This window comes from Lutjanus erythropterus, chromosome 2 (genome assembly GCF_056507025.1).
Source record: "Lutjanus erythropterus isolate fLutEry1 chromosome 2, fLutEry1.hap2, whole genome shotgun sequence".
NCBI lineage: Eukaryota > Metazoa > Chordata > Actinopteri > Lutjaniformes > Lutjanidae > Lutjanus > Lutjanus erythropterus.
The window spans coordinates 2,907,770-2,933,086 of record NC_139318.1 but is presented as its reverse complement, the minus strand read 5'-3'; the positions used below and the strand labels follow the sequence as shown (position 1 = coordinate 2,933,086).

Here is a 25,317-nt window from a genome sequence, read left to right as displayed (position 1 = left end):
TAACGTGAAAGTACATTTCTCCCCCAACCAGTAGTCAGCATAGACAGACAGACTAATTAACAAACAGGAAACAGTCGAGTGAGGTCAGTTCCTCCGTGGGTCACTGCTGCAGACAGACTGAGAAGCAACAGTGAATATAAATCCACTTATTAATCCCAAAAGTTTGAAAATTTAACTCTGAGCTCCCCTACTGCCAGAAGACAAGTTTGTATTAAGGTTCACTCATGCTCCCTTTACGTATGAAAATAGAAATGTATGTTTTTAATGATATAACTGCCCACATACTTCCCTGTGTCCTTTACATGACATGGATATTAAGCAGTACATCCACTAGAGAGCACTTCTCAGAGTCAACCCTGAAGAAGAAGAGTCAAAAAAAAAGTTTCTGGAAAGTTTCTGTCAACAGCAAGCATGGCGACACTGGAGGAGGTCGTAATAATGTACGTCTTGAGAGAGAGAGAGAGGCAAAAGACGGAGGTGGCTGGAGATTTTTTTCACTGCCTGTTTGACAACAAACATCATTTACAGTGCTTTTACTACTGGATATTTAAAACTTCTCCATTGTGTCCTGTAGTCATGTCTCACTTCAACTACTGGCTACACTGCTACACTGCCCCCACAGTTACTGGTGGTACTGCTGTGTTTGGTCTGTATCCATAAGCTTTCAGAAAATGTGCAGATGTACGGATAAAATGAATGTAGAGTGCTGACAGAAGGCTTTGTCCATTTCTGTATGTGTGTGCATATAAACATGCACATATCCGTACACGCACATGCACACATGCAAATACTTCACCCCTACATAAGTCAGTGCCCCACTTGGTCCACCCCAATTAAAAAATCCGGAAATGCAGCTGAGATGATGTGAGCAGCTTCTCTTGTACTTGCTAGGCAGAACAAGTGTTTGAACTAAACTCACATCTGCAGGGAAAAGAGCTTGTTTGAAGCCAACAAGCTTGTTGACTCCACTTGTGCTGTTTTTCCTGATCACTCAGCTGTATAGGAAGTGAATGATAGCTTAGTCATTATGTTTGTCACACGTTTAGAACCCATAATGTGTTTGAAATTGGCTTCCAACATTTTTCCATTTTTCCATTTTTATCTGCAGTCCAGTGAAACATATAACAACACATAACATGTATATTGTATACTGTTACATCATTGTTTACATCACTTGGCATCCTGTGAAAGCACTTCATAGACATTTTCTCATGAACCATATGTGATTAGATGTAGATAGTAGAATGTTAACCACAGCATGAGTGTGAAAAATGCCTGTGAGCCGAGCATGTGCACAGTTTCCAGTTAATTTCTCAAGAAAACCTTGTAGCCTCATGAATGTATTCTTTTTTTTACCCAATTCAATTAAACCTTAAACTTAAGGTTTCCCTCAAAATTTAATCTAAGGATGCCTTAGGAAAAAAGGAGGTGCATAAAATCCCCCTAAGAATTTTAAAGAAATTTAAAGGAAAGCACTTCAGTCTTTAAGTATTTTCCCTTAGCTATTAAAATATTTCCTTATGTGTAGCTAAAAGGTAATTAGAGAACACTTTAAACAGTTCCTTTAAGTGAAATATTTTGTGGAACATGGCTGAACATTCTCATCTTTTTCTTTTTGTTTCTCTTTGTTTTCCACTTTGGAGAAGCTAGCGAACACAGGCTAACAACTGAATAATGCGATCTAGTAAAATTAAAGAATGCTGAGTCAACTGTAACCATGGTAACTGAACTGTCCATGTGCTGTATTATGACTGCTGTGATAGCCTAGTCTTTGTGCTCTCACTTAGGTAAGGACACAGTTGAGGAGGCTTGATGCAACATTCCCAAGTGAATGAATCAGCTTAGGAATACATTTTTCTTAGGTGGCAAACTTAAGTTTGAAAATTAAGGTGGTTTATAAAACCAGGCAGACATATTCACTTCTCTCATGTGAATTTACATTTATGGATAGCAGCAGACATCCTCTATCCCTGTACACTTGGTTCAGATATAGTCATGACAGTTTGTGGGCATTTAGGTTTGTGAGCACTGCATAAATTAGTTATTTACTGTACTTTTAAAAGCATGTAGAGAGCTCAGAGTAGATTATAGAAATCACCACATATATTTTCACGTATCATGATACTACAGTATGATTCAAGATTACACAGTTATGTATCTTCATGACTTTTTTTTAGAATCTAAGCGAAGTAAAATGAGATAATGCTTGTTATTCTGCATTATGATCGGGACCTTTGGATTCTGAAGACCTGGCTGAGAGCCTGAACCTCAGTGTGAGAACCAGTGGGATGAATAAGCAGTTCATGTTAATGGAAATAATCTGTTTTACACACACTCACACACACAAGCCCCTTTTCCATACACATGTGCTGGCACGGCTTGACTGAGTTTGACGGGGCGCATCAGCTCAGCACAGCAGGGATTTACATCTCCAATAAAACAGGGCTACCTGCTTGTAGATGTGTCTTAAACCAGTGGTTCCCAACCTTTTTTCCTCATAGTGCCCCCTACTTGCATCCACAAACAGCTGAGTCCCTGGAGCCCACACACACACACACACACACACACACACACACACACACACACACACACACACACACACACACTAAAAGAATAAATTAATTTCAAAGATTTATTGACAGAAATGATAATATTTCCAGTCTTGGAAACTTTACCTTTGGAAAATATCTCTTTTCTAGTATAAGCTTAATATTTTCCCATTTAATAACTCAGCAGAGTAGCTAGTAGCTGTGCAATTATGGTCCTGAATCTTATGTTACAGCAAATTAACAAGAAATCAAAGGTGTTCAGTTGCACAGCTGAGAACAGGAATCCTTCCTCTGAACCTTGAAGTTGGCAGACTTAAAAACTGGGAGGATGATAGATTGGGTCAATTGTGTGATTTGAGACAAGTTGAGAATTAATCACATTTTCTTCTTTATGATGACAACCTGTGACCCCAGGTTGGGAACCAATATCTTAAACTGATGATGTGCTTATCTGGAGTTAAGTGTCTGTAAAACAGTAGATAAAATCCCCCTTTATTTTGTAATTTAAAAGCCTTTAACATGAAACAGCAAATTTAGTAATAACAGAACTTCGATATAGCTCAAAGTAAACATCACACAGTACAATAAGGCAGCACAAACAGCGACGCTGGAGAGAAACTGAACTTCAAACCACAGAGATTCAGTTAGAAGCTACAGAAGTAGGTTACATAGGTCACAATAGGTAGGGTCTGATCGTCCTGATGTTGTATGGTGAAAATTGACATGACTGAGCAATTAAAGCCATGTGGACCTTGAAGGTTAGTTGGACATCGATCATGATGCCTAAAATTTGGGTCGACTTTGTTGGTGTGAGTTGGATGGATTTGAGTTGGATACTTACACACACAGGATGGATGGTGGAGTGTGCAAAGACCTTCAATTGAATCCTCTATTAGAAAATAACTGCCATTACAGCTTAGAACATTCTGTTAGATTCCATTTTGGAACAGAATGTATATATTCTATTTCTATATTCAAGAATAGAATCCTCTTTTAGACAACATTCTATTCTAGACCATCAGTTTTAATTTTGTTGCCAAACAATTTTCATCAATGTCTTCGTCAATGATATTTTTTCACTGATGAAGACAAGATGATGACAAAATAAAAAGTAATTTATGATGGCAAAAACTATGATGAAATTTACTATTTATCAACAAATAAAAGCAAGACTTAAATGTTAGGGAAGGACATGTAGACAAGAGATTAGATCTCCAGTGCGGCACTGAGGGTGTTTGTCTGTGTGTGTGTGTTCAGTCTCTGACTGAGACACCGCTCCTTTCTGTTCTTTCCCTCCTGTCTCTTTCTCCTCTTCTTCTTCCTCTCCTCTCTGTATGTCTGTATGTTCCCTCTGTCCACTCCTCACACACTCTGCAAAGCAGCACGATAAACACAACTTTTTCACTGTGTATTTTCTACCACCCTCCGTTCAACTGGTGCTGAAGACAGTATCCCCAGCAACATTATATTAAGCTACACTTAGTCTTGTTTTGGAGCTTTTTAAACATTTTATAGCTTAATAGCAGGGGACCACTGGCACCAGTGACAGGTCACTTCTAAACTATGGTGGCTCTGTAGTGTCAGACTGACGGGTCAAAAAAAAGGCACACTGACTCCCACCGGAAATTTAGAGAATATAGTGAACAGTCTGAATTGGAACTTTCTCATCATTATCACATATTTGAACATAATAAACTGGTTGACTGTAACTCCAGAGGCTGGATTTGGCATTCTGTCTTTGACAAGCAGTCAGCCATCATTTCTTTTACCCTGATCTTTCAGATGTAACCATAGAGGTGCAGAAATGACTCAGTGATCTTAAACATGAGTCATCATATGGACACTGGAAACTGAGTTCTCTGTCACAAGTCAGGTAGTACCATTGCTGTTAAAAATTTTAAAGAATTCCAAGTAAATTACACTAAACTAGTGCAAGAAAGTGTGTACAATAAAGTACACGCTGCAGGCTTACATGCACCAGCAGCTATGCTAATAGGCTGCTTCCCTGTTCAGGTTTAAAAGTGAACATTTGGTGCTACAGTATGTTGGACTTTCTATACCAAATAAAGTGATGCCACAGAATGTCTGCATCTGTATTAAGCTGCCAGAGGTTTTAGGATGTGTTATTTTAAAGTTAGTTAAAGACACATCTGTGAGACACACATTGACCTGCTGTCTCCTCACCAGCTGCACAGATTTCCTTCTGACCTGCTCTTTAACAATATTTATGGATAAACAGTAGCACACAGCTGGCTCTGCTGTAGTTCATCTCAACTTTGACCCCCATTAAGGAAGCTGTAATCTCATACCGCTTCCTCTGCTGCAGTAGCCATGGCAACGGTTACCAGGGGCTATGGACGGGAACTGACCAATGGGTGTGGAGTCATCTAGCAGGGAGGAAGGCTCTTATTGGCCATTTCAGTTTAGTGCTGTTGTCTTCTTTGACGGATGATTCAGTATTACATGTAATAACGTATTATTAGTAAACATCACATTTGTGTGTGTGTGTGTGTGTGTGTGTGTGTGTGTGTGTGTGTGTGGTGTTTGTGTATAAGTTGTAACAAGGGACCACCACACAGTGTGATCCAGGCTATCATCCATAGTATAAAACCAGCATTATTTTTAAAATCTTGTCATATTTATTAAAAGTAGTGTCTCCAGCAGGATGTTTACCTCCTAAAAGTTTACTCTCAGCTTAATAAAGTTTGTTATCAGGTTAAGCGTTTTTTTTTCTTTTAAAAACTGACTTTAATCCTTTAACTCCTGGGTGTTAAACATGGGGTCTGAAAGTTACTGTCAGGGTGCCACCGAATTATTATTTGATAATGTTTAGAAAGTTTTTAAGAGTTTAACTTTTTTCCCCACAAAAATCAAAAATATCTCTGAAAACACAGATTAAAGGAGAAGTCTGTAATATATTTACTGTAATAAATCATAAAACAACTGTGATGTGTCATCAGAGAACAAGAAAACACATTAAGTTGAAATACTTCTGTCGATGTGAACACTGCAGTCATGTGCCCCCCTTTAAATTTCCATTCTTAACCTGAATAACTGTGTTGTGTGTCCGTGTCACATTAATCAGAGTTCAAATTAATGCAGAACTTTCACTGAATGAGTAAGTGTGTGTTTATGAGTTGTAAGAAATCATTAATTATTTTGTAGAAGGTGTAGATGTTAATAATTGTTAAATTGAGCAAAATGTTAATGGAGTTTGGCAGGCAGCACAACTCATTGTCCAGAGTGTTTTTTCAGAGCAGTGGGCTTTTTTTTCAGGGCTTAACTTTACATACAACTGACAGTTATAAACAGCCGATGAAGTTACAGTGGAGGACTCATCCTTGCTTGTTATTGTCAGTGTATGAGGTTGCCATGTCTCTGCCACTTCTGAGGGAGGAGTGGGTAGGAGAAACAACTCGCTTCATCCAAAGATTGGGTATTTAACAGGATTATAGTATATTTTATGTATAATCTATGGCTTCAACTCACTATTTGGACAGTGAGACAGTGACTACATATTGCTCATTTGACTTGAATTCAACATATTATTAGCAAAGATAAATCTGTCTATTCGTGAAAAAACAACAACAACATTTAATTAACACAATACTAAACATAAATCCTTGTGAAATCATGTGAGCTAGATAACCCAAGAAATCACTGAGCAGTGCCTGTCCATAACAGACAACTGGCTTCATATGATGAACATACTGGCTAATTAGTTGTATTATTTTTGTGTGTGTACAGACTCTCTTGTGATCATTTTGTAACAAGCAAGAGACTCTGGGTCCCCCTCCACCTCAGAAACCACTGGCGAACGTGCAGAGGGTGAGGCTACATTAGCCATGCTTAGGGTTGCCAGGTCTGTGAGACAAAGCCAAAGCCAAATGGCAGATCAAACCCACCCCAGCTGCTAATAAAACAAGTGCTTGCGGGCAAAGATCATTAGGCACACTGTGTGTGTGCTTATGTATGTGGATGTTCATAATTGGTGTTCAAAAGAGGTCTATCCAACCAGCAGCAACCTATTCAACATGTGGTACAAAACAAAAGTAGGCCAATTTCCACAGGAAAAACCTGGACCTGGCAACCCTGGCCATACTGCTGACTCAACAGACTGAACTTAGTCCAGCTCTGCAGACACTGTGTGCTTTCCAACTGAGTTTATTCAAACAAGGCAACTGTGTCCTCAACGGTGTCTAGAAAAAGAGAGTAGCAGCATTATGTTGTGCAATTCTATTATGCACAGATATGATAGTATGAACATTCTGACTGTTCAGTTTTGGAATTTATTAGAAAATAATAGTCATTCTATCACAGAACATTCAATTCTGAATTAGGGCATCCCATTTCAGATTGTTCTATATTCATTAGCTGACAACATGCAAATGACTTCCATTTGTTTTATTCTGACACAGTGTGGAATGATCTGTTCTTGATCAGAATAAAAAAATGCCACGACAGAAGAGATCATTCTTTTTTTTTTTTTTTTAGAGCATTGTATTTTAGGATAGAATTTAAATATGCTATGCTATTTCATTCCACAGTACAGCATTACATTCTGAATTAGAACATTCTATTCTAGAATGTTTCATTTTAGAATCTATCAGAAAATAACAGTCATTCTAGACTACAACAGCTAGTCTAACAGAGTGGCCCTGACCTTAGCTAAGTCCTGGGTTAATAATGGATTAATAATGTGTGTGAGAAAAGGGACTACATTAGCCCAGGGTTAACTCTTAGCCCTGGGCTAAGAATAGGCAGTGTAAAAAGCCCTTTAGTTTTATTATTAACACAGTCTAGAATGATCTGTACTTCATCAGAATAATATTCTTTAATATATAAATATTATTTATATATATTGACTAGACAACATCATGTAATATTTTGCATTCTTCTCCCTCTATTTATTTATTTATCATTATTAATTTATTCTTATTGTTAAAAAAGGTCTCTGCACACCTGAAAGTATGACAGGTGTGTAGGAGGAAGATTCAGCTTGAAGAAAAACAGAAAAGGCTCCCGCACACTGTCTCGCTTTCTGTTAAAATAATAAATAATAAATTAACAGAAAGTGAGACAGTGTGCGGGAGCCTTTTCGTTTTTTATTTTATTTTTATTGCCATGTTTTTTCTTTTCCCGTTCTTATCTCTTTTTCTGTTTTGTCTTATCTTAACTAAGTTTCAGTGTCTTTTGCTTGTGTGTTTGTTTTACTAAAATTTTAGCTTAGTTTTCTTTCTTGCTTCCGTTTTGCCTTCTGTGGTTATTTTGCCTGGTTATTAGGCTCGGTTGGTATAAAGTTATTATGGTATACCAGGGTATTAAGACATCCTGATAGTAATAGTAATATATAATATAGTAATACCATTATACAGTAAATACAGACACTCCACTCTCGAATTAACTGGTACTGAGATGCTGTATTGTAGTGTGCAGTGGTTTCACCACCAGGGGTCAGTGTCTGCATGGCAGCACAGCTTAGCAGACAAACATACTTTCATTAGAAGAACTTAACGTTTCGGGAATAAAGTTACAGGACTAACTAATTAAAAAGATGAAAAATGTCTCTGCCCCTGTTTTATGTTGGATTTGTTTCACTGTGAGTGTGTAACTTTATCGAGCATCACAGAGGGAGGGGGGCAGACTAATTACTGGTGACAGAGTTATGGTGAATGCGTGCTGAGTGGAGGGAAAAGTGAACGGGGAAGTTCTCGTTCTGTCATAATATGCGCAGAGACCATGCTGTAAATTTACAATTTCGGTTTGAGTTTGTCAGTGAATAAAGGCAGCAGCTTCTCGAGACTGAAGTGGAGCTCCTGCATGTGGGAATAACCATTATGATGATCAGCTCTGCTGAGTATCAGTCACAGTGGAGTACGGTGTGCCGCCACAGTACACCCTGGTAAAATGTCAGCAGGGTGTGAAGATATGGAAAAAACGGATGTTACCCAAGACTATTGGGTATCCTGCTCTTTTTCCCTGTCTGTCAAAGCATGTTGTGAACTTTAAAGGTGCTGTATAAATAAAGTTATTGTTATTATTATATATAGCACAATACTCCTGCTGTCAGAACAACATATCATTGTGAGATTCTCTACAGACCTACAGCATATACTGATGCTGCCATCTCCTACGTGACAAAAATGATTTTTTATCACGTATTCTTTAACTCTAGATGATGTTCATTTGAAAATCCTCCTATTTGTTTTGCTTCACAGCAACACTTTATAACCCAGCGTCTCCTCCCAGCTCTCTGTGATTGTTTTCAAACTGGATTTTGAGCTGAGCTGAATTGTCAAACACCAGCAGTGTGTTAGGAGGTAATTTGGGGATTTCAGGTGCTATTAGGCATCAGTGAGTGCATCTCTGAACTGGTATCAGTGAGTGTATCTCTGAACTGGTATCAGTGAGTGCATCTCTGAACTGTTACAGCTCTCTTTCCTCCTGTAGGGATCGTCACTGAGCAGATGCAGTCAGCAGTGCTGCCTCTCTGCTGACTGCTCTCACACAGGAGCATTATTGAAGCATGACACTACAGTCTGTTCATGCTCGCTCTGGTTATCTTTTACATCTCTGTAACCAACACCTTTCAATGATTCACTGTGCAGACCAGCCATCCCCAAACACTGGGTTGTGACCCTCTGGTGGGTCACATGAGATTTTATTTGGGTCACAAAATAAACAAAAGACTGTGGAGGAAATTCTGCAAAATTTGAGATTTATATTTGCAGCACAGCTTTAATAAGGCATTTAAAATGTGTATTTGTTTTATTATTTTATTTCAGCCTAAATGTGCTTTTGCCTATTGTTTATGGTCTCATGAATGCAATTTTAATGCCCTTTCCAATGCAATGTTCCTTTAACATTTTATTTTAATGTATTTCTTTACTCCTGTAAACTTGCCTTGCCTTGAGGTTTCTAGAAGCAGAGAAGGATTTTTGGCACAATTTCAAGTGTGTCCAGGGTGCATGGATAAATGAAAAAGTCTGAAGACAACCAAGATGTGTCATAGCTACATTGATCCACAGCACAAAATGTATTAGTTTTACAATAAGGTCTCTAAAATTATAACATATATTATAATTTTTACATATTGTTGGAAAAAAAAGCTCTAGTTTTGTTTTTATTTTAACTATTAGGTTGGAAATTTCAAGTTTTAGTAGTGGTTTTCATAAACCGGGGTAGAAGTAACTAATTACTTAAATTACTGTAATTAAGTAGTTCTTTTAGGTACCTGTACTTCTGAAAAGATTTTCAAGTCTGTACTTTTACTTGGAATTAAGTATTCGTTATACCATATAATCTACTTAGTTACTTTCAAAATCATTATTGAGTACTGAGTACAAGTTGAATTAATATCCAAATCTTTCATGTGCATTTTTGTAGCCAGTAAGGTGGTCTGATGAAAACTGTGATGTCAGAAGAGGTTGTGTCATAGAGGGGTGACGCGTCGTGGCTGCAGCGAGGACAACCCATGGCCTCATGGCATCCATTAAAAGACTACAAAACCCACAGTCAGGAGGGCGGTCATGACAAGGGTTGCTGCCCAGCCCAACCAGATGAGCTGATTAGACCCCCAGTGAGGGTGCAGAGACAGCAGTGAGCAGTGACAGCTCTGAGGCAAGCAGAGAGGAACAGTCCTCTGGTGTTGTTAGAAAGAAGACACTTAAGTTCAGTTTTGATTTTAATTTAATTTTGTTTTGGTTTTGTTTATCTTCTGAGAATAAGTTGTCCTGTTATGAAAAGACTCAGTACACTGAACTGAAGTTGGAAAGCAAAGCCTGGCTGTCCAAGAGAAAAGCTCCCGACCTCTCAAGACATCACATGAAAAACCAAACACTTCAGCAGAACAGGTCTGCAGTAAGGATGTTAATGATTAATCATTAATCGATTAATCGGCATCAGGATTTAACCAATTAAAACTGTATCCACCATGAATATTTAATCAGTAGTCTAGACATGGCAGTAACTGCACCTCATTCCACAGTTTCATTAGGCAGAGCTGTTTGTTGAATTACGAAACTAAAACTTAGAATGAGAAAAAGATGACAAAACAAACCCCTGCCAAAAAAAAAAAAAAAAGAAAATGAGAAAAAAATGTTTTGTCTTTTATAAATTATTAATTATGAATCATTTGTGAAGATGGGAGTAATTTAGACTGAAGATTTGGAGAGACAGAAACCTTTTTGATTGAATGTCTGCTATTGATAATGAATTAAACATCTGTGGTTAAAAGTAACTAATATTCTGGGTAGTTTTTGAGATGAGCACTTTGTACTTTGTATTTTTCTAACACCAGTACTTTTATTTGTAATTGAGTAATATTTTAGTCATGTAACAACACTTGTACTTGAGTACAGATTTTCAGTCCTGTGTCCACCACTGTCATAAACTGAAATAACCTGTGTGTCTCCTGTTTGGTCATGTCTCCTTCAGATCAGTAAGCAGCAGCTGCAGACAGTCAAAGAACGGTTCCAGGCGTTCCTCAGCGGAGACACTCAGATTGTGGCTGATGAGGCTTTCATCAACGCCGTCCAGAGCTACTATGACGTGAGTCTCTATTGTCCCTTTCATGCATATTTCACCCAGATCACCAAATTATATCACTCATTCTTGATAAATGGGACAAAACTGTGTTTTGAAGGGGTTCTTTTGCTGGGAAAATATATTTTAAAAGATTAAACTCTTGTTGTTCCATTTTTCTCATTTCACAGCATAGTCATAGTGAGCAGTCCTTTTATTATTTCAATTGTCTCAGAGTTCTGGTAATGTTAATCAAAATACACATTTTTAAATCGTAATTCTTATCTAGCTTTGATTTAGAAGGGCTACAGCGTTGACATGACACCCATCTGATAGCAATTTTATTTCATGAATTTGTCTAAAAATATAAAGTTTACCAGTGTTTGAGCAGTATTCCTGCCTTTTTTAAACCAGGAAGTGAGACAGGGGTCCTTAGGGTATAGCTGACCCTTTTTATGCCTGATTATGCCTGTTTTTGTAAAAGTCTGAGAGTTGAGATTCTGGGACACAAGTTTTTTTTTTTTTTTTTTTTTTTTAGCTTTCTGGGACACAGCAAGTTTAAAAGTTTTAAAAATGGAGGCAAATATAAACTTTTCATAAAGTGAAAAAATGGGTGATATATATATGTATGTATATGTATTATTTACTGCTGTGTATTAAGTTACTAGCCCTGTGTTTCATAGCTTTGACCTGGCTTCTGACCTTCCTATTGATGAAAAAAAAATCAGTTTCTCTGTGGAATTCATAAGATATATGTTAATTCCATATGACTATTCATAAAAAGCAAATGTCTGCAACCTTAATGTCCTTTCAGATGTCTGAAACCTTTTTTTTGGGATGTTAAGCTCCCCTGGTGAGCCTCCTCTTGTTTAAAATGAATCCGTCCAAGCAAGAAAACTAATAATGGGGTGAAAGTATCCAAACCTCAGCGGAGATAACTTGTCTTGGCTGTGATAAATGATGCAGAGAGCGCACCGAGCTCCTCAGGGTGGTCTTAATAATGTGCTCCCAGACGGCCAGGATTCAGTGGGCCTGATCCAGCCAGAGGAGGAGAGGGAAATAAAATGTGATGAAAGAAGAGCCACAGTTCTTCTCTGCATCTCACACTTATAAACAAGTTGGACTGCAGTGTTCATTTACAACTCGACATTTAACACAAAGTGTCTGCAGTGAGTCACAGCCAGCTGAATGAGATTCACTTCTTTGGTTTTTCCACATTACAAGAAGCTAATAACAAGTCAAAGATCAAGTCCTCCATGCTGTTTTATTACTGTGAACACAGAATAATTGTATTTTGTACATTAATCCAAACTGCGAGGCATATATAATCACTCTATGAACTCTTATGTCAGTCAGCCAGTAGGCAAAAAGCTGATCCCATTGACACACTCTGAATAAATGCCCCCTCATTTGCAAAATGAAGCATAATGCTTAAAGAAAAACAGAAATAAATAAGCTTGGGGAACAAATAATATAAAAATGTAAAAGGAAAATACAGAAACAAACAAATAAATAAATTGAAAACTGAATAATAAATGAAATGAAAAATTAGATGGGAAAGTGAGAGATAGTGGAATTTGCACAAAGTAAGTAATTAAAGAAGCAAATTAAAGGGATGGTTCATCCCTGGTAGTGCTGTTTATCCATCTCGATCAATGTTTCCCAGACTTTCTTCTTGGGGAATAACACGCCATCATGACTCAGTCCACAGCACACCTTACTAATAAATCTTGGTAAGACTTCATTTGTGCATAAATAAATGTTCCTCACCATTTTATCTGCACTCCCACATCACCTATATTATCTTGACTAAAGCTGCAACGATTAATCGATTAAATTAAATGCCAACTATTTTCATAATCAATTAATCAGTTTGAGTCAGTTTTAAAGAAAAAAAGTCAGTTTTTTTCTCTGATTTCAGCTTCTTCAATGTGAAATGTTAAATATTATATAATGTTATTGTAAATGTTATTTCCTCTCATCAGGAAAACCATATAGTAAAAAAATGTCCTGTGACCCACCTGTGGATCCCGACCCAGTGTGTGGGAATGACTGATCTAGATTTGGTGAGCTGCAGAGTTTTGGAGATATCAGACGTAGAGACGTCTGCCTTCTCTCCAGTATGATGGGACTAAATGGCGCTTAGCTTGTTGTGCTCAAAGCATCAAAAATACATTAGAAAAATTCAAAACCAGTTTCTCTTTCCTAAAATCATGACATGTCACTCAAAATGCAGAAGGAGTTTCATGTGAGAACTATTTTCTTTCTAGTAGAAAAGAAAATAGATTCTAATGAAGGTCCAACAAATTCTATTGTAGAAACAAAGAAGTTCCTACATGAAACTGCTCACAACAAGGTCTGTGGATTATCTTGAGTAACTGGGTCATGATTCTTGGGAAGAGACACTGGTTTTGAATTTTTCAAATGTATTTTTTTGGTGTGCCATTTTGCCTACATTTATTTTTAATATTATTTTAGTACATATGATAGCATATCAGTTTATTTATTTAGTAATTTATTTGTAATTTTGCCCATTTCACATCTCCATATGATGCCAACGTGGTGTCTGGTGCCAAAGTCTGGCATGCTCACCTGACCACCTCCTTATGAGATTTATCCAGGAGAAGAACGCAGCACTTAATGGAATGTAAAAAAGTTGCTCAGGAACATAATGCATGCAGACATTACCAGAAGCAAAAAACATTTAGTACTAATGTGATTTCTGGGAGAGAGGCTTGTTAAGAGAGACAAATTTATGGTCATTTTTAATTCCATTGTTTGCGATGTTGTTGAATTGTGTATGTTGTTCAGTACTTTGAGTTCTTTCTAACATTTTGTCTGGTATAAATAAGAAACACAGACAGGTGTTTATGTTATTAAGCCTTCCCTCATTGATTTGAAAGGGCAGAGAAAATAATAAAAACACCTGCCTCTATAATGAAATACAGTTCAACAGCAGCACAAACTGCATCCACCAAAATGACCACACAGTTAAATGAACATCTCTCTACAACAGTTTTAACAAAAGCTGAACATTAGAACCTTCATGAGGGGAGGATTAGTTGCATGACTGTTCAATTACACTGCATTAGCAACAGATAACGAAATAGAATAAATGGGTAGAATGTGATTTTCAAGTTAAAAGCAGACAGTAATTTGCTAATGTTTAAGATGGGGAACGGCCCAATGGGAGCATGCCCTGTATCAACACCACCAGCATCATAATTATGCTCATTTTGAAGAACACACCACAGTTTTGACAGTGTAAAAACTTTACCTGGAATCATGTAACTGTAGCAGCTGAGCACGGTGTGGTCAGTGCAGGTTAATGTCCTCAGTCACATGACCTGCTGCACTGGTCTGAGGCTCTATTTTCAACAGCACAGATGCTTGAATGATCACAGAAATATTATATGAATATTCTAGTAAAACTACTGGCAGCAGCGTGTCTTCATGATCCTCTTGTCTGTGACTATGCGTTGCTACTTGTCATTTAGCTCATGCAGGTGACACTGCTCTATAGAGTATATACACTATAATATCATATAGAATTGAGTGTTTATAGTATATAGTTCAGAAAATATAGATCTGAGATGAAAGTGACCATCAGACTCTCCTTCACTCTGATTTGCAGTCATAACTCTCTCTCTTATCCATATTGAAGGCTAACTTATGATGCAATTCTTTCACACACTATACAACAAAAGATGTTGCCAATGGCAACATATAATGTTTACCTAAAAGTTTAAATTAATAATGTGAAAATGACTGCATTCTCTAAAGGGGTAAATTTTACAGAATGGCTCATATAGATATAAATGGCTATTTTTTAAAATTTGTCTCAATCTAGCAACATAACACATATTTAACACATTTAAATATTTTATTGAAACAAAATTACATGAATCAGTAGAAACCAGAATCAAATTTAACCTGTTGGCTGTTGCAGCAAGGTGTGCCTAATAAACTGTCCTGTTATCTTCATCCTGATTCTGTTCTATCTTCTTCCTATATCAGCCTAAGAACAGAGAATAGAACAATCCAGTCTGAATCAGAACATTCTCATTACCATCACCTTTTAGAACACAGTGAAGTTAAGATTAGATACCTGTAGTGACACCTACAGCATGCAAATGACATTCACTAAATAGTGGTAAGTTCTTTAAAAAGATGAATTAAAATGTACTAGGGCTACACCTAACAATTATTTTTTTTATTATCGATTAATCTTTCTGATTATTTTCTCGATTAATTCATTGATTGTTTCAGAACATATCAGAAAACAGTGAAAAATGTTGATCAGTGCTTCTCAAAGCCCAAGCTGATGTCCTCAGATATCTTGTGTTGTCCACATCTAAAAGATATTCAGGTTTTTTGCAATCTATTAAAAAATAATAGTCATTATACATTAGAACGTTCCATTCTAGAATGTTCTTTTTTGGAATAGGAACAGGATATTGTATTGCATTTCTATGTTCTAGAATCAAATCATTTATTAGAAAATAATAGTCTTCTTAGATTAGATTCCATTCTGAATTAGAACATCCATGCAGATCATTCTATTCTAAAGTGATCTATTTTAGAATAGATCTATTTTAAAATGATCTATTTTAGAATCTGTTAGAATATAATAGTCATTTTAGATTAGAACATTCCATTGCAGAACATTCTAGAATAGAATATTTTGGAATCTATTAGAAAAATAGAACAGTCCTTTCTGAAATAGAACATCCCATTGCAGTATAACATTCTATTTTGGAATCTACTAGACAATAATATCAATCCATTCTAGAATTTTCTATTTGGAATAGGAACCATTTTTATTTATTCCATTTTTACGTTCTGGACTCAAATACTCTATTAGACAATAATACTTCTACTAGATTAGGATTTTCCATTCTGAATTACAACATTTCATTGTAGAACATTGTATTCTTGATTGGTCATTCTAGATTAGAACATTCCATTCTAGAATGTTTTATTTTGGAATAGGAACCAAATATAAATCTTCTTTGAGAAAATAATACTCCTACTAGATAAGAACATTCCGTTCTGAATTAGAGCATTCCATTGCAGAACATTCTTGTCTCGTACACTTCAGTGGTGGGTGATTTTCCCATTTGTGTACTTTTAAATATTTAATCACTCCCTGTCGATTAATCATAACTACGAAGAACTACAGAGACAGCAGAGAGGAGGGAGAGGGATCGTGTGTGAAGTGCTAGTCTAGAATGTTCTAGTCTAGAATGTTCTATTTTGGAATGTATCAGGAAATAGTAGTTATTCTAGATTAGAACATTCCATTCTACAGTGTTCTAATTTGGAATAGAAACCAGATGTTGCACTGTGTTTCAGCATTTTCAAATCAAATCATCTATGAGAAAATGATGGTCCTTCTAGATCAGAGCATTTCATTCTGAATTAGACCATTCTATTAACAGACATTTAGTTCTAGAATGTTCTATTTTGAATTGAATTGGAAAATTAGAATATTCCATTCTGAAAGAGAACATCACATTCTATGAATAGAATGTTCATTCAGAACATTCTATTCTAGAATGTCCCATTTTCAAATCTATTATAAAAAAAATAATAGTCATTGTAGATTAGAACGTTCCAGTCTAGAATTTCCTATTTTGGAATAGGAACCAGATATTGTATTCAGTTTCTATGTTTCAGAATTGAATCCTCTGTTAGTCCTACTATATATTAGAACATTCCATTCTAAATAATAATAGTCCATTTCTAGAATGTTCCACTTTGGAATCTATGAGAAAACAGTAGTCAGTTTAGATTTGAATAATCCATTCTGAATGAGAACATTCTCATTGCTCTCACATATTAGAACATGGTGAACTTGAGGCTACTACACAGAGCTTTGAACTGGTTTTAATTTAATTCTGATCACTGACCAGGGACCAGGCTGCAAGCTTCAGCTAGATGACCTGTATCCAAATAGTTTGAGACTTCAGATTTCCTCCAAGTTCCATGTTGTTTTAAAGGTCAACACAGTTCAATAATCAGTCATTATTACAGGACTGTATCATTTCTGTGTTTTGTAAAAGCTGACTGAGGAACAAATGTTACACTTGTAGGTCTGCGGGTGGTGTTGGGAGTGCGTGTGTGTTGTGTTGCTGGTGCTGACACATTGACTGGCACTTCCTTATCAGTTAATGTGGCAGCACAAACCAGCCAAATGAGAGCAGTGTGATATTTAACAGATGAAGCTGGTGGCACAGGTTATCCAATTCAATTAAAACCCAAAGCTCTCAGCTCGGCTTTAGCTCCAGGGTAACACTGACAGAGGCAGACAGACAGAAATAGAAGGACAGAGGAAAACAGAGACAAAGGGTTACAGAGAGGGTGGCAGTGTTGAGAGCAGGTGACAGGAATTTACCACCCATCAATCACAAGCTTGTGTTCAGTCTTTCAAATGTGAGTCAGCTTTCACTTAACGCACAAATGTTTCCTTTGATTGAAATTCTCCTTTGTTTCTCTTAATTGAATAGAATGGAGGTGAATGGGATTTCATTTGTGCTTTAGACTTTCACAAAAATATGATTTAATCAGGCATAAAAAGGGTTAGCTATTCCCTAAGGACCCCTGTCTCACTTCCTGGTTTAAAAAATGTAGGAATACTGCTCAAGCAACTTTTTTTCCCCACATATTCATGAAATAATATTGCTATCAGATGTGTCCATGACAGATTTTGATTAAGAGAACACTGTGCAACTTTAAAAAATATGTAACATTATATGTATGTAATGTAACATTTTGTTAACGCCACATCTACATTTAACAAAAACTTAAATCACTGAGAGGTTGGCCCAAGTATTAATAGCTGAGAGTTTGATCTGTTCAAAAAATATTTTCCCAGCATAATTCAAGATTAAAAATCAAACCCCCGGAAATATGGTTTTGTCCTAGTTCTCAAGAATGAGACACACAACAGAATGTGTGGATTTCAGAGTGTGTACAGTGGTTTGTTGCTCGCAGGCTTTAGTTTGTTCTGCAGCTTTATATTGAACTTTTCCCTCAGAATTTGCTCTATCTCATCCTCTGCTATGTCCCTCATGTCTATGACATCAACTCCTTCCTCAGTTTTGTAGGTGACCTCACTGTAGGTCCAGCCAATCAGAGCTCTGAACCCTGTCGGTGTTTGCAGAGAGCAGATGGACTTATTGATGAACAGCAGAGTAGGATCTGTTTGCAGTGTGTGGTTTGTCTCGAGGAAATGATCGACCCCTCGAGGCACCAAGGTGAAGCGGTGGATCAGCTTCTTTTCCTGCCTGTTCACCAGGCTTGATTTGGTGAAGTCTGGATTGAGAACCACTGGCTTTCTGCTGGTTTTCTCCAGCACCCAGAAGTCCCCTTTGTCTATGAGGCGAAAGACACCCGCTGCCTGAGGTTGGTCCTTTCCAGAGATGAGCTCCAGAGGCTCCCATACTTGTGAAGACACCCCAAAGCTCACATCTGCTAAATAAGCTTTTCCATCAATGACCACCTTGTTGATGAGGTGGGATTCCAGGGGGCCAAAGTCATTTAGGGCACTGTAGAAAACACGGCAGCCCAGGGTCGTGGTGACGTAGCCCATTTCTCTCAGCACCCAGCCAAACAGGAAGTTGTTCTCAAGGCACCAGCCCCCGCGGCTGCTCCTCACTATCTTATTGAAAATAACCTCCAGGTCCATGGTGATCCTCTCACCACAGTGAATGCTGAGGTTTTCAAATGGAACTGTCATGACATGCAGTTTGTGGATCAATGTCAGCGTTGCAAGATCCAGTTTATCAAAAGAGCCATGGAAACCAATCTTTTTGAAGTACTCCTTCAAATTCATCTCAGCTGTAATAAAGGACATTACATGGATTTTAAATCTAGTTGTTATAGAGGTGCACTTTGCAAAGTTATCTTGATTGTCTCAAAAGTTAAAGGGTAAATTAGTTGTTTTTTAGCCTAGAACCCGAATTTTGTTCTGAGTTTTTGAAATTGATGCAGAGCCAGAAGCAAAACTCAGCTACCAATTAATCCCTCCAGGATTACGCCACTGACAGGCTCAGATTGCTTCTCAGAAGTTTCTAACTACATTATGGAAAGGATCCCTACTGGGAAGGACCTTTTTTAAGTATAGATCTTTTTTGTTTAACCACAACCAGCTGTGTTTTTTTGCTCTTGCCGAACTAACCAGATTCCCTTTGCAAAACTGTCATTTGAATATCATTATCATCATCTTCATTTAGGTGTCTTGGATTGTGTTTTGACTATTCCAAGAATCAACAACTCTGGTGTGTTCAAAGTTAACCTTCAATCCACTGAGTTAGATGTAAGTATTCTGGCTGTACATGCTGTTTCTTTCTGCTACTTCTCTGGTTTTCAACCTCGCTCTTGCTCCTCTCTCCAAATGTTTGAAATCTAACTCAGTGAATAAAGAGTTTATTTCAGCTAAACCGGAGTTGATGATTGTTGTAATAGTGCAAAGATGACCCAGGACAGTTTTGGTGAGTTTGTTTCTGAGTTTAATGTTGAATGTTAAAAATCACAGTTCTGTAAGCGAGTTTGGTTAGTTTGGCAATAAAACAACTGTTTTTGATTAAACAAAAGGATCTTACTATTTAACACAAAGGTTAATGTTGTCCCAGAAAACATGGGAAAATAGGGTCCAGGTTGAAAAGCACTGATGTTACCCTTCAAAAGTCTTCACATCCTTCATTACTGAGGGGAATTTATTAATGAGTCAAGGTTCATTTCTCTTGATCAAGTCTGACATGGATGAAGCTGGTGCTTCTATGCTCTCAGTGCATTTCAATCAAGTGCAATCAAGTACAATTTTATGCTTGTTTTCAATCTGTAAAAAATCTCTTAATCAGATTCCAGACATGTTCAAATTCTACATGTTACATTTAAGAGTCACTTAATTCTGCAACAGAAAGTGTTTATCCTTACCTCATGTAGAGGTTTCACGTGAGAGCAGTCACGATTATGTGTTCTCGGGACACAGTATCTCTATGGAACCAAAGCTTCCTCACAAAGGACTTGCAACTCAGCCGTTTTTGAACTCTGAGCTGTGAAGGGCTTGAGCTTGTATGGGCAGTAAAACGTGACTGTGTTTGGGTAAGTTGATGATTATCTCTGGACCCTTTGTTAATCAGTGCTCAATGTGTTGCTCCACAGCTATTTCCCTATGGAAAAAAAGACAGATAATACACAAAACATATCACACACATATCAAAATGATGAGTTTCTAAACATGTTGGGAGAAATTAAGACATTGTCATGCCTGTCAGCATGGCTGGATTGACCTTCTAGAGAGCCCTGGGGCAAAAAGTTGCTCTTGGACCCCAGGGACCCCTAAGATACATGGCAAGTTCATTATTTCTCCAGACACCCAGACACCAAGCAGTGCTCTGAAGCTGAAAAGATTAGTTGAGTAATCAATTAGATGACTGACAACTGAAATTAAAATTAACTGCCAATACATTTGATAATTCATTAACAAACCAGAAAACATAACTAAATATTTCAATTCTCAAACTGTTTGCAGGTCTTCCTGAAAAGTGACCGTGTGTCCCGGATGGTGCAGAGCGGCGGCTGCTCGGCCAGTGACTCCCGCGAAGTTTTTAAGAAGCACATAGAGAAGCGAGTGCGCAGCCTGCCCGAGATTGATGGCCTGAGCAAAGAGACGGTGCTGAGCTCCTGGATGGCCAAGTTCGACACCATCTACCGAGGCGAAGAGGACCCCAGGAAGCACCAGCAGAGAATGACGGCCAGTGCCGCCTCTGAGCTCATCCTCAGCAAGGACCAGTTGTACGAGATGTTCCAGCAGATCCTGGGCATCAAGAAGTTTGAGCACCAGCTCCTCTATAACGCCTGCCAGGTCAGTCCTCAGCTATAGAGCAGGGTGTTTTATATGTCATATGCCACTTTGCGTTTTGGAATATGCATATGTTCCCTCTCAGTTGTTTATTTCTTAGACATTATGGCCGATCTCTGGCCTAATATCTCCTCCAGAACTTGTGTCCATTGACTCAAATCTCAGTGCTGAAGAGCACAATAACAGAGCTGTTTACCATTCATATTTTTTCATTTACAAACTCAAAATTAGCTTAATAGTCAATTTGAATTGTCATTTAATTTCATAATTCAGACACCATTTTCATAGTAACTGATTTTGTAGTGGGAGTGGTTGTTCGTTTGGCAATCAATAGTGGCTAATTTGTCCTTTCAGTTGATGTAGAAGCTGTGGCAGTGGGTGGTGGGAGCATTTAACATTTTTGATTTAAGAGGTATGTCTGTAAATTGAGAGAGAGGCTGAAGCTTACCTAATCCCACCTACAAAGCTCTGAGTGGTTCAGTTCTCATTCTAATTTAAAGACAAAAGCCACCACCTGCACACACTTATCACCCCTGCATTGATTTATTAAATTAAAAAATCAGTAAATCAATGCAGAGGTGATAAGTGTGTTAATTAATTTTTTTTCTATAAAATTGATTTTGGAGGGTTTGATTCCCTGCACCACGAATGAGGCCAAGTAAGTGATGTGCATGATGCATCTTTAGTTGTCTTTCCAGTCAAAGAAATAATGTCCAGTTTAAACACCATCAGGCCTATTGGTATCCCTTAAAAAACTGGAGTTGTGGACAGCACATTACTGTAACCATGTGTCCATACTGCAGACATCATATTAGCGTTAGCTTGTGTGACGACAGTGTTCACGCCATGCTGAAGTCTTGCGTCTGTACTAGCTCTATCTTGTCCATGCATTTCTAAGCATCAGCAGCCAAACTTCCTGTATAGTTTGATATCTGTGAATATTCCTGATCTTCCATCTTTCCGTTAATGCAATGCATATGATTGTGGCATTAGAACAGCAGTGTGTGTGTGTGTGTAGTGACTGTGGTTGAAAGGGAGTGATGGTGGCTACACTCAGCAGACAGGTGCTGGCGATCAGAGGGATTAAAGTTTAGTAGTGAAATTGTCTAGTGGCAGTAAATGTACAGTTTGGATGGATATTATTTTACCATTATTTCTGTGGCCTAATACACTGTGGCCTATGGGGTTTCAATAATAGCTTCCCCTACTGGTCATTACATTTTCACCATAGATTTTTCTCCGGTATTTTCAGGTTTTCCTTAGTTACAATAAAAAATGACTAATATCAAATCAACCTTACAGTTACAAGAAAAAACATTGCTACAAAACCCAAAAGGTAGCAAGAAAATGGTTCCTATTATCCATAATCTGGACACCTAGCACTGGACTGCCATATATTTTAGAGAGGAACAACTGGTTGATTCCACTAGGCATAAGTACACTACGTAGTTAAATAGTTTCTTTCTTTATGATCGCGAGGCTGCACAGGGAATTTTATTTTGAAACTTGAGCTAAAACAAAAAAAAAAACTCCTGCCCGCTCAATCTATTCTGTGCTCATTGATGAGGCATCCGTCAAAAATAGATGTCATGTATTTGAAGTGGAGTGGAGAGCCACTTCTGGGACGCGCTGAATTGCAGCTGGTAGAATTGCAAACATTGTATAGAATGGTCGTGATCAGCTCCGGCTGCCACGGTGCAGCCATAATGTGATGCAGATGCCTGGTGAAATTTAGTTGTTAGAATGAATGAGAATTTAGAATTAGATGTAAATTTTGATTGAGGCAAACAATCAGATTAGCTAAATGTGCTGGACTTGTATTTGGTTCATTCTAAAAGGCTTTTAGTTTGTTGCTAAAACACTGCCTTAGAACTTGTTAGTTTTTATTCAGGGTAATCAATCCAAACCTCTACTTGTAATAACTTTAAGCAAATGACTCTACACCAGTGGTGCCCAACCCTGGTCCTTAGGGACCCCTGTCCTGCATGTTTTAGATGTTTCCCTGCTCCAACACACCTGATTGAAATGATCAGCTCATCATCAAGCCTCTGCAGAAGCCTGACAACAGCCTGATCATTTGAATCAGGTGTGTTGGAGCAGAGAAACATCTAAAACATGCAGGACAGGGGTCCCTGAGGACCAGGGTTGGGCCACTCTGTCCTTCACTGTAAACAACTTTAATACTGAGCCTTACTTGGAATCCACATAAAAAGTGAGATAAGTATTGGCTACTGGAGTGCTGTGTCCATACAATCTGCACTGAGTCCAAATCTGCTGTCCTTGAAGGCAGCTGTCTGTTAGCAGCAGGTCTTGAGGATCTGAAAGGACAGCGGCCAGCCAAATTGTCTTCATCATACTCACTGATAGGCATTTTTTTTTAAAGTTTGTTTCATGACCTCATCCTCCATAGCGGACGGGGAGAAACTGTCTACAGTTCAACCGGAAAACTGACAGCATCACTGGGGGCCGTGATTAATCATTAGAGATACTGTTTATTTGACAAGATATAAACAGGAGATTTGTGTGATTTAAACATCTGTCTGTGGAGATTATGCTTCACTGAGCACACCAGGAAAAAATCAACAGACTTGGAGTGGAACAGTGTGGTGTTGCAAAGCCATAAAGCTTTTTACTCTTATCATCTACAGTGTAGCTTACAGTGTGAGCTGTATACTTACAATGTACCAACTGTACATGGCATAGTGTTATTTGTATGCTGCAGTTGTAATTCTATAACAAACTGTTAAATTAATATGAAATATTGGAGTTTAACCATGACTGCCACTATTGAAGTCCAATATAACATTACAAAAGCAACTCATAGAGCTGTTATTTCACAAGAACTACTTGGTTAAGGTTAGGCAGAGATGACACACATGTTCTTTACTCAAGTAGACGTACAGATACTTGTGTAAAAAATACCATCCCTCCATCCATCCATTTTCTTCTGCTCATCCGGGGCTGGGTCATGGGGGCAGCAGTCTAAGCAGGGATGCCCAGACTTCCCTCTCCCTGGACACTTCCTTCAGGTCTTCCGGGAAGATCCCAAGGCGTTCCCAGGCCAGCTGAGTGACATAGTCACTCCAGTGTGTCCTGTGTCCAGTGGGTCTTCCCCGGGGCCTCCTCCCAATGGGACATGCCCAGAACACCTCCCCAGGGAGGCACCCAGGAGGCATCCGGTATAGATGCCCGAGCCACCTCAGCTGGCTCCTCTCGACATGGAGGAGCAGCGGCTCTATTCCGAGCTCCTCCTGGGTGACAGAGCTCCTCACCCTATCTCTAAGGGAACACCCCGCCACCTTGTGGAGGAAACTCATTTAGCCACTTGTATCCGAGATCTTGTTCTTTCGGTCATGACCCAAAGTTCATGACCATAGTTGAGGACAGGACCATAGATTGACTGGAAAATTGAGAGATTTGCCTTTAGGCTCAGCTCCTTCTTTCCCACGACAGACCGGTGCAATGACAACATTACTGCTGCCACCGCACCGATCCGCCTGTCAATCTCGCACTCCATCCTCCCCTCACTCGTAAAGAAGACCTCAAGATACTTGAACTCCTCCACTTGAGGCAGGAACTCTCCTCCGATCTGGAGGGAACAAGCCACCTTTTTCCGGTCGAGAACCATGGCCTCGGACTTGGAGTTGCTGATTCTCATCCCAGCTGCTTCGCACTTGGCTGAAAACCACCACAGTACATGCTGAAGGTCCTGGTTCAAAGGAGCCAGCGGGACAACATCATCCATAAAAAGCTGAGATGAGATCCTGTGGTCCCCGAACCAGACTCCCTCCGGCCCCTGGCTGCGCCTAGAAATTCTGTCCATAAAAGTAATGAACAGAACCGGTGACAAAGGGCAGCCCTGCTGGAGTCCAACATGCACCGGGAACAGGTCTGACTTACTGCCGGCAATGTGAACCAAGGACCTGCTCCGGTCATACAAAGACCGTATGGCCCTTAGCAGAGGGCCCCGAACTCCATACTCCCAAAGCACCTCCCACAGAATGCCACGAGGGACACGGTCGAATGCCTTCTCCAAGTTAACAAAACACATGTGGACTGGTTGGGCAAACTCCCATGAACCCTCAAGCACCCTGTGGAGGGTATAGAGCTGGTCCAGTGTTCCATGACCAGGACGAAAACCGCATTGTTCCTCCTGGATCTGAGGTTCAACTATCGGCCAAATTCTCCTCTCCAGTACCCTGGAATAGATTTTACCAGGGAGGCTGAGGAGTGTGATCCCCCTATAGTTGGAGCAGACCCTCTAGTCCCCCTTCTTAAATAGGGGGACCACCACCCAGGTCTGCCAGTCCAGAAGCACTGTCCCCAATGAGTCAACCTCTGGGTCCCCAGCCTCTGCTTCCTCTATGGAAGGTGTGT

General features: G+C 38.7%; 2 protein-coding genes across 9 annotated transcripts in view; one reads left to right on the top strand and one right to left on the bottom strand.

Moving 5' to 3' along the window:
- The window catches only part of cadpsa (Ca2+-dependent activator protein for secretion a), a 261,922-nt gene that overhangs the window by 45,582 nt on the left and 191,023 nt on the right, over positions 1 to 25,317 (top strand). For all 8 annotated transcript variants that reach the window (XM_084726001.1, XM_084726018.1, XM_084725974.1 and 5 more), the window contains exons 2-3: positions 10,986 to 11,099; positions 20,611 to 20,943. In XM_084726001.1, coding sequence (XP_084582127.1) covers positions 10,986 to 11,099; positions 20,611 to 20,943 — 447 coding nt within the window. The remainder of the gene's footprint in view (positions 1 to 10,985; positions 11,100 to 20,610; positions 20,944 to 25,317) is intronic.
- Positions 16,912 to 18,915, bottom strand: LOC146331010 (arylamine N-acetyltransferase, pineal gland isozyme NAT-10-like). Its single transcript, XM_084743845.1, has one exon. The coding sequence runs from the start codon at positions 18,907 to 18,909 to the stop codon at positions 18,037 to 18,039; it is 873 nt and encodes a 290-aa protein (XP_084599971.1). The 5' UTR covers positions 18,910 to 18,915; the 3' UTR covers positions 16,912 to 18,036.